The 12817-nt window shown below is 31.1% G+C and overlaps 3 protein-coding genes and 1 non-coding gene across 6 annotated transcripts; 1 reads left to right on the plus strand and 3 right to left on the minus strand.

The window, feature by feature from the left end:
• Window positions 1-745: 745 nt before the first annotated feature.
• On the minus strand, window positions 746-7107 carry LOC117605644 (uncharacterized). 2 transcript variants are annotated; one of them, XM_034327190.2, is made up of 14 exons: window positions 6967-7107; window positions 6578-6648; window positions 6365-6503; window positions 6103-6280; window positions 5944-6045; window positions 5594-5863; window positions 2909-5521; window positions 2719-2833; window positions 2443-2650; window positions 2183-2366; window positions 1939-2097; window positions 1721-1873; window positions 1561-1656; window positions 746-1474 (listed from the first exon to the last, which is right to left on the minus strand). In XM_034327190.2, exons 1-14 carry the CDS (start codon window positions 7009-7011, stop codon window positions 1275-1277), a joined length of 4533 nt encoding a protein of 1510 aa, XP_034183081.2. In that variant the 5' UTR covers window positions 7012-7107; the 3' UTR covers window positions 746-1274. The 2 variants fall into 2 exon arrangements, 1 of the variants encoding a protein (XP_034183081.2); XR_013063404.1 differs by lacking the exons at window positions 746-1474; window positions 1561-1656 and having other exon boundaries at window positions 1733-1873; window positions 2183-2230; window positions 2298-2366.
• On the plus strand, window positions 7100-8958 carry LOC117605652 (protein AAR2 homolog). The gene is made up of 5 exons (XM_034327201.2): window positions 7100-7649; window positions 7719-7834; window positions 7900-8053; window positions 8126-8401; window positions 8476-8958. The coding sequence occupies exons 1-5, from the start codon at window positions 7459-7461 to the stop codon at window positions 8882-8884; spliced, it is 1146 nt and encodes a 381-aa protein (XP_034183092.1). The 5' UTR covers window positions 7100-7458; the 3' UTR covers window positions 8885-8958.
• Window positions 8959-8992: 34 nt separating this feature from the next.
• Apid1 (apidaecin 1) lies at window positions 8993-11972 on the minus strand. 2 transcript variants are annotated; one of them, XM_076692095.1, is made up of 17 exons: window positions 11813-11971; window positions 11602-11707; window positions 11416-11505; window positions 11248-11328; window positions 11081-11161; window positions 10914-10994; window positions 10746-10826; window positions 10579-10659; window positions 10411-10491; window positions 10243-10323; window positions 10076-10156; window positions 9908-9988; window positions 9740-9820; window positions 9572-9652; window positions 9404-9484; window positions 9236-9316; window positions 8993-9159 (listed from the first exon to the last, which is right to left on the minus strand). In XM_076692095.1, the coding sequence occupies exons 2-17, from the start codon at window positions 11686-11688 to the stop codon at window positions 9148-9150; spliced, it is 1242 nt and encodes a 413-aa protein (XP_076548210.1). In that variant the 5' UTR covers window positions 11689-11707; window positions 11813-11971; the 3' UTR covers window positions 8993-9147. The 2 variants fall into 2 exon arrangements, with proteins under 2 accessions (XP_076548210.1, XP_076548211.1); XM_076692096.1 differs by lacking the exon at window positions 9404-9484 and having other exon boundaries at window positions 11813-11972.
• A 670-nt stretch (window positions 11973-12642) lies between these two features.
• Window positions 12643-12715, minus strand: TRNAV-AAC (transfer RNA valine (anticodon AAC)). The gene has a single exon. It is a non-coding gene; the product is annotated as a tRNA-Val (tRNA).
• Window positions 12716-12817: the final 102 nt, after the last annotated feature.

The following is a 12817-nucleotide window of genomic DNA, read 5'->3' on the forward strand; positions in this document are numbered from 1 at the left end:
AACTGACAAATAAGTAGTTTATTTAACAAAGAAGGAAGAAGGACATGAAAACGAAAATCGAATGAGGACGCGTTTGCGCGCGTAGCCGCGTGCGCAGGCGCGCGCCAACGTTCCCTCCCTATAAAAGGGGAACGCGAACGATAAACGCGGGACAGTACGAAAGTTTATCTATCCAAAGGAAGCTGCTAAAGTGTCATTTAGCTAGACGAGATTGATCATTGGATCCGCAATGTTGTATCGAAACATTGTTATTATTTTTGTAAAGAAACCATGTAAATGTATTAACTTAGCGTGCTCTGCGTATGGAAGCTTACGGTATGTTGATTATTATTATTGCTATTATTATCTATTTTTATTATTATTATTATTATTATCTATTATTATTATTATTATTATTATTATTATATTGAAAGGAATAAAAACTTGTAATCTTGTTTCCCGAAACGTTTAAGCAGCACGTATATTGAGATCATAGGTTACTACTTGTACCCTTCGGTTATAATGTTTAAGACATTGTGCCACCTATTTTCCGTGTCCCTTTCCTTCGGTGATTATACGTAAAGAAAAGATTATTAACAAAAAAATGTAACATTTAAACGTTCCTTGTTTGTTTTGCCCGCGTTAACACTTAGGAATACCTTGCAAAATTTGGGGCGGATGAAGAAAAAGATTTAAAAAACAAACAAAAATAAAAAATCAATTTTCATTTTATTGTATAACAAAACGAATTGTTTCATATCTCATCTTTTTTTCTATAAAAAATTAAAAGTAAAAAACATTTACATAAGGATATAAACACAAAGTTTTGTTAGTACATGTTACAAAGCATGTTTCTTTGGTTTATCAAATTTGTTCCTCTTCTATACACAAAACCTTCAACATTATTAACTTGATTGATTTGAGGATACATTGATAGTTATTATATTTACACACGTAATACAATGTTTGTTGGCTCTTCCGAAAAGATTATTCTCTTATACATATAGTGTTATTATACACTATACTAAATGTAAAAAAGTAAAGGAACTAAACGTGTTATATGTAAAAATAACGAGAGAAAGAACACTATTTTTTTTGCTTTCAAACATTAAAAATCATAAGGAATACTTCATCCAACAAATGGCAAAAATTAAATACACTTGATTTAACGAAGAAAGTTAACAAAAAGTATTTGAATCGTTAAATAGTATAAATTAATAAATATCACAAAATTAATATTGCCTATGTTTTTAAAAAAATACACATTACGTTTAATATCCCCCATGCTTTCCAAACTAGAGTTTATTCTTTCTTAAGTATTTATTCCAGAAGACTAAGCTACGCTGATTGAATAAACCATTGAACTGTTTTTCAGTTCGATCGCAAAGAGGCTTAGCTGGCTTCCACGTTAACGTATTTTCCACTACCTTGTCAAATTTGTGCCTAGATAAACTTAACAATGCTGAGATAACACCCTCGTTTAGTTCACTTGATTCTGATAAAAAATAACACAGATAAAATGTTAAATATCAATAGTAAGGTATATAACATAAAAGAATAGAATATGTAAAATAAAAGTACCTTCGCTACCAGCCTTGATTAAATCACATAGTTGTTCTACAGTTTCACTGACTGAATTATCTTTATCTTCTAGTGGAAATACACGCATAAGATTACCTGTAATTACAAATATGAAATTATGAATATTATAATTAACAATAGAATATAACAATCAACTTACCAAGCAAACAGAGTCCTCTATACTCGCTTGGAAGTTTGTTATTAATAATCATTGGCAATAATGCGCTTCGAATGATATTCTTATACGCCCATGTTGTACCTTCCCTCTTTCCAAGAAGTATAATAGCGGTCTCAACTTCGACGTGAGATTTTTCTATAATATAAATTCGATCAAATTAATGAAAAAAACATTCAATGAATGGAATAGTATTTACATACCTTGAAGTGTTGTTAATAATTCATTCAATAAATCTTTTGACAACGTTTCTGAAGGATATTTATAAAATACTGATACCAAGTTCTTTAAAGCGTTGAGCTTAGGATAGTCTGTACCTTGTTGCCTCATGATGAAATGTGCCATGCATTTTGGTAACAATTCTGTATAGTGAAATAAAATTTGATTATTAGTTTATCTAATTAATTTCATATCAACTTAATAAATTGTAGAAAATGCTATACGTACGGTTACTTGTTTCGTTATTTGGAAACACTTCAGGCCAACATGTGAATACTGTATATAAAACAAGTATAGCATTAAGTCCCAAACAGTACAAGGCATCGCAACAAAATATCCTTACTTTTTCTCTATCTTTTTTAATTCGCGCTAGAATCGTATACATCCTAGCGAATGATTCTATAGCCGTTTTCTAAACATACAAAAACAATTAAGGTCAATTATGTTACTATATTTTATAAGATGTATTAAAATAGGGGAACTCATACCGTTACCACAGTATCAGAGTTAAGCCTGAATAATTTGTACTCGATACCAGCTAGTACCAATTGAAAAATCATTGGATCCCATTCTTCTAAGTCTACTAACAATGTCACTATTTTTTGTTGGTTTTTTGTCATTAATGGCGCTGGTGGTGTATGAGTTTTATCTAATGGTTGGCCTTCCGATATTGTAGATAAAAATTCTACAATTTCTCTGAAATTATATCATATGTTAGCCATACGTTTATTTTTATCATATTAAGTTATGATTTTGATACCAACTTTGCTATGATACGGGAACTGCCTACAGATTTCAATTTGTCTATTACATCACAATGCACTGAGATCCCCCAATCGTTATCTATAAGCCTTTGCAATTGTCTCTTAACGAATTTATCTGAAATAATATCAATAAATTTGTAATTGATTCTTGGGTTTTGTGTAAAAAATCAGCTGAAGGTAGTAGTCTTACCTGTTAGCATACGAACGGCTGAAAGTTCCTTATTTTGATTATAAGTCCTTTGAGATTTATTTTTATTAATATACTGTCGTAATTTCTGAAGTGGATCCATTGACTCCACTTCAATAAACTTACATTGTTTATTAGACTTTATCTTTTTAGTACTGATATTTTTCTTTACCCGTTGAGTATTTTTTTCTTTCATAATACTGTCTTGAACATTAATGGAACATTCTTCTGTTACACCTTCATTACAAGTATCAGCATCACTTTTAGGAGTAGGAACATCTAAAATCTTCATAGAGTCGCCACTTTTATTCAGAGTAGAATGTAAATCAAATTCATCACATGATTTTTCCTTAAAATTTTGACAACCATTAAGATCTTGTTGAAATAGTATACTTGTTTGCTCGTTTATACATTCACTTTCTTGAACTGAGTTTTCAATTTTCTGTTCCAATGATTGAAAAACCTCGCATTGATTGTTTGATTCGACCTCTGTTTCCATTGTCTCATTTACAGAGTCCTTAACATCAGATTCAATAATAGTATTAGAATGATCGCACTTATACACGCCTTCAAGATCATTAACATACGACTCATCGGTAATATTGGAATGATTGTAGTTATGTATGCCTACGTTTGGTGAATTTTTAATTTCTGATTCACTCGATACATTTTTAATATCAGGAGTAATTGTTTCATCTTTGTTACTTTCTACAGAATCTTCTATACTAGAATTTATTATATTTACAGAAGTTGATTTCAATTGCTTTGTTCCATCATCGTTTGTCTCCTGCAATTCATTATTGGTTTCACTCAATTCATTCAAAGTGATATCATACTTTTGCATTTTTGTATGATCTGCTGTTGTGTTTGAGACTTCATTATTAGCAGAAATAGTTTGTAATTCTATCTTTCTCTCTTCTATATTTTTTACCAGACATTTTTTGACTTGTAAAGAACTGTTTGGTGAGGTCGTGTGATCTGTTGTACTTTTAGGTACATGTGCGATGCGAGGTCTTTTTTTAGGAACATAATCCTCTGTTTTAGTAATACTTGTATCATGATCTAAATTTGTCTGTTCTTTTGAACTACGAGAATCTTCATCTTTATGATTCAGTGCATCTTGATGAATAGAAATATTTTGAGATGTATTGTTTATACATTTACTATTTTTTCTCAAACTTCTTAGCTTTTTCAATAATTTTGCTCGTTTATTACAATTTTTTTGTTCTTGAAATTCGTTTATCTTTCTTTTCCTTTTTCTAACAGAACTAGTTGCAGTAGAAGTACAAGCATTGTCCTGGGTTATTACATCATGTGCTGCTTCTGTTATTTCTTTGTCTTCTATATTTTCATTACATTTATTTGGTTGTGATGGTGGTTTTAAACCAGTATTTGTTTCTGTCAGCTCATTAAATTTTGTTAAATGTAATACTGTTTTTATCGAAGGTCTATTTGAAAGCTTAGATTTCACAACGGGTTTAATATTTTTATTAGGATGTGATCTATTCTCTATGGAAGACTTAATTTTTGTTGTATTTTCATACTCTGCCGAATCTAAAAATGTGTTTGTGTTAGCTTCAAGTGGCATTAATTTACTGGATTCAACAGAGTCTGATAATATCCCTGAGTCAGTTTCACCTCCTATCGATTTACTAAATTCAACGGAATCTCGTATTGTTTCTATAGTTTCAGCTTCATCTAGGTCTGTAGAATGAGTAGAACTCGTGGTTGCTTTCAAGTCATTATTAGATATTATAATTGACTTAGACGTTTCTGTACATGGCGAATTTTTAGATTCTATGTTAGAATTTGTTTTACTAATAGTGGTATTTCCAAACACATCAGTGTATGAATTTGTATCGGAATCGCTGTTGGAATTTTCTAAATCTTCGCTATTATTTGATGAAATATCAACCTTGCTGAAAAGAGAATATCGACCTTTTCGCTTTTTAAGCCTTTTTCTAGAAGGACTGTGCTTAACTTTCTTTGCGGCTGATTCAACTTTCCAAGAGTTAGTGTGCGTATTTTGTAACCTTTTCTTAGGAGTTAGTCGATTCATTTTATGGCTATTTAACTTTTTACTATTACGCTTATGCGTATCGAAACGTTCTTTTTTCTTATCTTTGTTTTCATACAAATCTGCCATTCTTTTCCACATTTCCATGAAATTAAATTGCATAGAGCTGTTCATATCATACGTACAGGTAGTTGGGTGCTGATGTTGGCAGCAACTATTAGATCGTTTTGATTTTACCTTACTTAACATCTCTAACTTTGTTTCTAGAGTATCAATCTTTTTGTGTAAAGAAGAAATAATTGACAATGAAGATGCCACTGCTGCTATACTTTCAGATTGATTATTCTGATTAATTGCATTTAAATTTGTCAATGGCACGGAGATTACTGGCGTTGATCCTATATAAGTACCTGGAGACATTAAATTGGGTAGCGGCGGCATAAAGTTATTACAGTAATTGGGAGGATTCGATGAAACTGGCGTTGATGGGGTTAACAAATTTTGGGGAATAAAATTTGAATGATTGTTTTGGTTGTGCAAATGAGATGTGTTTGGCAGCGTCGGTAGATTTTCAGGTTTATAATTATTACTGTTGATTTCTGAAAGCAAACAGTATTAAATTGTATTTTTTCATGTACAGATATGTATACGCGAATAGTTTAATATCTTACCGCGTGATCTTCCTAAAGGAGTCGATACTTTTTTCGGAGATGAAATTTTTTCAATAAGTTTTGGACATGAATTTGTCATCATTTTACATATTTTTTCATGTGGAGGAGGTTCTAAAAGTACTTCGCATTTACCGCAGAATACAGGATACACATCTTCTTTAACATTGTACGTTTCATTGGTAACGACACATTTCTCGACAGTTTTTGGTTTTTGCCGTATTTCATCACGAGTTAACTCTGTATTGATTCCAATCTCTTTTACTTTTGGTTCTATAAATAAAATAAAATTATTTGCAAAATTAAAACTATTCAAAATACCATACTTCCTTTCTATAATTGTATTAACTTACTATTATCATGTTCTGTAGGGATTTTCTTCTCTATCTTCTTGATTTTTGTATCATACGATTTTTTTAAAGTTTTTAATTCTTGTTCTAATTCTTTGACTTTTTCTGCAATAAAAAATTGAATTTAATAATTACTTATGATAAATACATTACGTGATTTACCTTGAAGTGAAGACTTTTCTAAATCATATTGTATAATTTTATCATCTTCATTCTTTTTTAAATCCTCTATTTTGCATATTAATTGTTGTATATGTTGCTGATCTGCAGCTGTTTTTATCTTCTGTTCATTTGATTGTTCTGTTAGAGATTCAATATTCTTTTTATATTTTGTATTCAGCTAAAAGAGAAACATTAACTTAAAATGGAATGGAGATAGTATTATAAAAGAAATATGCATACACTATGTACTTTTTTTACTTACAAGTTCTAATTTAATAACTTTTGCTAATGTAGAATTATAATTATAAGTTGCTTTATTTGCTACTTTAGTTGTTGTATCTAGTTCTGTTTTCAAACGTTCACATTCTTTCTGCTTATCATTATACTTCCTAGTTAATTCACTGAAACAAATTGATTTATTAAAATTAGTTAATTGATACATGTACAAAGGAAATCTTTATTTTGGAATACTTACTCAGTTCCAAAAATTTTTTTCTTCAACAACAAATAGGATTGTGTTAATTTCTCTTTGCTAGAGAGATCCTCCTAAAATGAAACCAATATTTAGATTTAGAGTTTTTAAAAATTAAAACTTACGAAGGCGGGTTTATTCGTAACCTCCATTTGTAACACTGAAGAATGACTGATAGTTTATTTATAATATACTAAATTATAATAGTTGTTCGATATTCTATAATCGTATACTAATAATATTAAAGAACGGTCATCTATTTATGTTATTAGGATTATATTTTCCTTAAGTAATAATATTGAATTTACAGGTAGTATAACCTCAAGCTAACCTAAATGTCTGATCCAACAAAATTTTATTCATAGAAAAATCTTTCAAAATAAAATACCCACTTGAACGATTTCACTTGCTTTTATATCTGGAAGATTATTATCCATTTTGAATCAAATGACAAATAGTATTGCTTATTTTAGACTTGTTTGTATTTTCGAATGCCGAGCATAAAACACGTTTATGCGGCATTCAATTTTGATGTTTACAGTTCCGGTTAGGTACCTAAGGTTAAGTTAGATAATTCTATAGTATATTCTGGTATATTTCTCCAAGTTAACAGGAACACTATAGTAGCGAAAAAACGTATTTGTTATTTTGACATTTCATTACATTTGGAAAAACAACAGAATTCAAACTTCAAATAATTATAAAGTATTAAAGAAATGTTACTTCACAGAAAGTTACAATAGATTGTACGAATGAACTTTCCATAACATCTTTTTATTTTGATTAACCTTTTATTGTTTACTTTTATATAAAAAAATAATATTATGTAATATGTTTTTATAATTGGGTTTTACAATAAAAGTAGTGAATTTCATTAATTAATCATGGCAAGTGAAAGTAGTATAGAAATGGATCAAACTTTAGCACAAAGACTTTTAGTTGAAGGTGCTGTTTTAGTTGTATTAAATGTACCAATCGGTACAGAATTTGGAATTGATTTAAAATCATGGAATACAGCAGATCATTTTAAAGGTATAAAAATGATCCCACCAGGATTTCACTATGTACATTACAGGTAATTTAATTGTATTTCATAATTTATTACTAGTAATGTAATATTTACATTTATATATTTCTGTTAAAGTGCTGTGAATGAATTTGGAGAAGCAACACCTAAAATTGGTTTTCTTCATATATTTAAGAAATCTGAATTTTTAGTCAAACAGTGGGATGCAAAAGAAGAGGAACTTAGTTCAGAAGGTATAATATTTAATACGCGAATAAATGAGATAATTCTTTCATGGGGTTGTATGTTTTACATAAAGATGTACCAGAAGAAACAGTTGGAAGATTGAAGGATCATTTAAAAGACTTGGACAGATTTCTGGGATGTTATCCTTATGATGTATGGAAACAATGGAAGGAGTTAACAAATCATATTACTTCTGCTGTTGTGGAACGTTGTTCACCCATATGTGGGTATGTACAAAAATTACATAAGTCTTATTTATGTTTGTTTTGTTATTTACAAAGTCACACATGTTGTTTCAGCTTTGTGAGATCTGCTTTGGAGTTAGAACACTGTAGTGATGCCTTAAGGCCAAGAGGTGGAACATCAAGTCCAAAAAGAAGAAGAACAGGTGGACTTACTATAGAAGAAAAGGAAAAGGAGCTACTTCCTGATATGAAACCTAGGCCAGGTACAGAGCTTAGATTATCAGAAATACCTGATAAACATTATCCTGATGGAGCATCACCAACTGAAATCACAAAGTACTGTCTTGATGCTAGTTATGCATTGGACAGTGTTCTTAATAAATTAGCACTGTAGGTGATCATTTAAGAGAGATGTTTCATATTCTTATATTATTTTGTTATTCTATACAATAATTTGTTTTCAGTCCGATGGAAATTATTGGCGAAATGCAATTGGCATTCGTTTGCTTTTTGGTTGGCCAAAGCCTCGACGCTTTCGAACATTGGAAGAAACTCGTATCTCTTATTTGCGGAGCTGATTGTGCAATATCACAGCGTCGCTCTATTTATTTCGAATTTATGAAATCGCTGGAAATTCAGTTAACCCATGTACCTGAAGATATATTGTGTGACATTGTAGTTAACAATAATTTTATTTATCAAAGCCTTCGAAAACTTTTTGCAAATATTGAGATCAATTCTGAGTTGGACGGACGATTAAAGTCTTACGCATCTCGATTTCGAGAACGATTACAGACAAAGTTCTTGTGGAATTTTTCTAACTTGCAAGATGAAGCTGAAGATGATGCACCGGTTATTGTATCTTTAGAATAAACAACTATACTTTTAATCTACTTTATATAACACGATGTACTGATCTCTTGTAAATAAATGTAATTTTAATATTAGTTAACAAGGAGTGGTAAATCAAAAATTGTTACATTTAATGATATCAATTTTATTCGGAAATTAGATGAGAACAAGTATTTTAGTGAGTATCAGGATAGCATTTACATTTTAAGAGTATTTTGATCAAATTAAGTCACAATTTCATGTAGGTGTCCTTTAAGTCTGCTTTATCTAGGTTTGCATCCTCCTTAACGAAGGCGCTAAAACAAATAATATAAACATTTCACATAGAATTCATTACATTTTATAATAAAATTAAAATATATTAATAATTACCGGATGTGGTGGAGGAGGTCGAGGCATATATATTGGTTTGGTTCCAGGTTCAGGTTCCGGATCGGCTTCACGCCTCAGACGCTAAAATAAGTTAACAAAATATTTAATATAGCGTTTAGTTAATGTTAATTTTAATCAATTTAATTGATACTATAATTAATAATTTACCGGATGTGGTGGACGAGGTGGAGGAACATATACTGGTCTACTAGCAGGTTCAGGTTCCGGATCGGCTTCACGTCTCAGACGCTAAGATAAGTTAACAAAATATTTAATATAGCGTGTAGTTAATGTTAATTTTAATCAATTTAATTGATATTATAATTAATAATTTACCGGATGTGGTGGACGAGGTGGAGGAACATATACTGGTCTGCTAGCAGGTTCAGGTTCCGGATCGGCTTCACGTCTCAGACGCTAAGATAAGTTAACAAAATATTTAATATAGCGTGTAGTTAATGTTAATTTTAATCAATTTAATTGATATTATAATTAATAATTTACCGGATGTGGTGGACGAGGTGGAGGAACATATACTGGTCTGCTAGCAGGTTCAGGTTCCGGATCGGCTTCACGTCTCAGACGCTAAGATAAGTTAACAAAATATTTAATATAGCGTGTAGTTAATGTTAATTTTAATCAATTTAATTGATATTATAATTAATAATTTACCGGATGTGGTGGACGAGGTGGAGGAACATATACTGGTCTGCTAGCAGGTTCAGGTTCCGGATCGGCTTCACGTCTCAGACGCTAAGATAAGTTAACAAAATATTTAATATAGCGTTTAGTTAATGTTAATTTTAATCAATTTAATTGATATTATAATTAATAATTTACCGGATGTGGTGGACGAGGTGGAGGAACATATACTGGTCTGCTAGCAGGTTCAGGTTCCGGATCGGCTTCACGTCTCAGACGCTAAGATAAGTTAACAAATATTTAATATAGCGTGTAGTTAATGTTAATTTTAATCAATTTAATTGATATTATAATTAATAATTTACCGGATGTGGTGGACGAGGTGGAGGAACATATACTGGTCTGCTAGCAGGTTCAGGTTCCGGATCGGCTTCACGTCTCAGACGCTAAGATAAGTTAACAAAATATTTAATATAGCGTTTAGTTAATGTTAATTTTAATCAATTTAATTGATATTATAATTAATAATTTACCGGATGTGGTGGACGAGGTGGAGGAACATATACTGGTCTGCTAGCAGGTTCAGGTTCCGGATCGGCTTCACGTCTCAGACGCTAAGATAAGTTAACAAAATATTTAATATAGCGTTTAGTTAATGTTAATTTTAATCAATTTAATTGATATTATAATTAATAATTTACCGGATGTGGTGGACGAGGTGGAGGAACATATACTGGTCTGCTAGCAGGTTCAGGTTCCGGATCGGCTTCACGTCTCAGACGCTAAGATAAGTTAACAAATATTTAATATAGCGTGTAGTTAATGTTAATTTTAATCAATTTAATTGATATTATAATTAATAATTTACCGGATGTGGTGGACGAGGTGGAGGAACATATACTGGTCTGCTAGCAGGTTCAGGTTCCGGATCGGCTTCACGTCTCAGACGCTAAGATAAGTTAACAAAATATTTAATACAGCGTTTAGTTAATGTTAATTTTAATCAATTTAATTGATATTATAATTAATAATTTACCGGATGTGGTGGACGAGGTGGAGGAACATATACTGGTCTGCTAGCAGGTTCAGGTTCCGGATCGGCTTCACGTCTCAGACGCTAAGATAAGTTAACAAATATTTAATATAGCGTGTAGTTAATGTTAATTTTAATCAATTTAATTGATATTATAATTAATAATTTACCGGATGTGGTGGACGAGGTGGAGGAACATATACTGGTCTGCTAGCAGGTTCAGGTTCCGGATCGGCTTCACGTCTCAGACGCTAAGATAAGTTAACAAATATTTAATATAGCGTTTAGTTAATGTTAATTTTAATCAATTTAATTGATATTATAATTAATAATTTACCGGATGTGGTGGACGAGGTGGAGGAACATATACTGGTCTACTAGCAGGTTCAGGTTCCGGATCGGCTTCACGTCTCAGACGCTAAAATAAGTTAACAAAATATTTAATGTAGCGTTTAGTTAATGTTAATTTTAATCAATGTAATTGATATTATAATTAATAAATTACCGGATGTGGTTGAGGAGGAGGTCGAGGAATATATAATGGCTTGGTCCCAGGTTCAGGTTCAGGTTCCGGTTTGGCTTCACGAGGTACCCGCTGGAATGAAAACAGTCACCAGTGATTAGTTATATGTTTCCTACTATGAGTTTTAATTACTGTTTTAAACTATATTGAATATTAATTTCGTTATACCAGATAGGATGATTCAAGTGCCTCTTCCCCAAGTACTGTGGTTGCAAAGGCAATCCCCAGAATTGTCAAGATAAAAATAGTCTTCATTGTTAAAGTGTCTTCGCACCTATATAATAATTTGTTAATTAATTTAATAATAGTTGAATAAGACATGTAATAAACTGAGCAATTTTTACACGAATAATTAGTTTAATATATAATTGTATCTTACCAGTAATTGTCAGGCTGTGGACAGTTTCGTTGATTGAAGAAGACTGATGTCTAATGCACTGAACTGCATCGTATTTATACAAAGTGTGTAAAGCAAAAATATGCGCTTGAAAGTTCAAGGGTACGCGGTACATTATTCGGGAATCACCGACTACGCGGCACTCATGTATGATAACAGACATTTTTTTTTGCGATTTTCCTCCATTCACTCTTCGTCCAGTATTATCTCCTTTACATTCTTCTGTTTTCTTTATCAATAATACACAATATGTGCTCAATTATCATTATCTATTTTTTTTTTCATTACATTATATGATAATTGGAATTTCCAGAAAAATTAATCTTTTATTTTCAAAACAAAAGCCTTTTTTTATGAATTGATTTTATGAAATTTGGAAGCAATATATTTTTAACAATTTTTATTACAGACAATGAAAAAATGTTAAATTGTTAATTAAAGAAATAAGTTGCTTATGACCTAAATTACGAGCAGTGCGTGCTTAGTTCAACAGTCGATCGGGAATCACCGCGACGGTATCTTAATGCTAATAGATAAACACAAGGTTTTCCTCATTGGATATCTTCTTACAGTATACATAATTTTTAAAACAATGATCTTCATTATTTATACACATTATTCATAGTCCTCATTACTCATGACAACTCGTTCGTTTCCATTCATTTGAACGTTGTTCTTTCTAAAGACTGTATCCTACGAACCTTTCAAGTTATAAGATAAACGCATTTTAATTATATTAGAGTATTATTGAATAATTGCGAATTACTTTGTTAAATTACTAACACTGTTTTCTTTTTTAGGTGGAAAAAAAATGTTTCCGCCCGGGATCGAACCGGGGACCTTCCGCGTGTTAGGCGGATGTGATAACCACTACACCACGGAAACCTATGGTATGAAACTTTTCATAATTTCTAGATTCATTGGTTTTAAATAATATAACAAAATATTCTCTTTACATGAAATTTTTATATAAAAATTTGCAATTAG

This window comes from Osmia lignaria, chromosome 14, assembly GCF_051020975.1.
Source record: "Osmia lignaria lignaria isolate PbOS001 chromosome 14, iyOsmLign1, whole genome shotgun sequence".
In the NCBI taxonomy this organism is placed as follows: domain Eukaryota; kingdom Metazoa; phylum Arthropoda; class Insecta; order Hymenoptera; family Megachilidae; genus Osmia; species Osmia lignaria.

Coding starts and splice junctions, on each gene's coding strand:
- LOC117605644 (XM_034327190.2), bottom strand. CDS start 7,011: ATGGATAATAATCTTCCAGATATAAAAGCAAGTGAAATCGTTCAA. Junction 2,834..2,908: donor AGCCGTTCGTATGCTAACAG/GTAAGACTACTA, acceptor ATATTATTTCAG/ATAAATTCGTTAAGAGACAA. Junction 1,874..1,938: donor ATTATTAACAACACTTCAAG/GTATGTAAATAC, acceptor TTTATATTATAG/AAAAATCTCACGTCGAAGTT.
- LOC117605652 (XM_034327201.2), top strand. CDS start 7,459: ATGGCAAGTGAAAGTAGTATAGAAATGGATCAAACTTTAGCACAAAGA. Junction 7,835..7,899: donor AGAGGAACTTAGTTCAGAAG/GTATAATATTTA, acceptor TTTTACATAAAG/ATGTACCAGAAGAAACAGTT. Junction 8,402..8,475: donor GTTCTTAATAAATTAGCACT/GTAGGTGATCAT, acceptor ATTTGTTTTCAG/TCCGATGGAAATTATTGGCG.
- Apid1 (XM_076692095.1), bottom strand. CDS start 11,688: ATGAAGACTATTTTTATCTTGACAATTCTGGGGATTGCCTTTGCAACC. Junction 10,660..10,745: donor CACCTCGTCCACCACATCCG/GTAAATTATTAA, acceptor AACTTATCTTAG/CGTCTGAGACGTGAAGCCGA. Junction 9,317..9,403: donor CACCTCGTCCACCACATCCG/GTAAATTATTAA, acceptor AACTTATTTTAG/CGTCTGAGGCGTGAAGCCGA.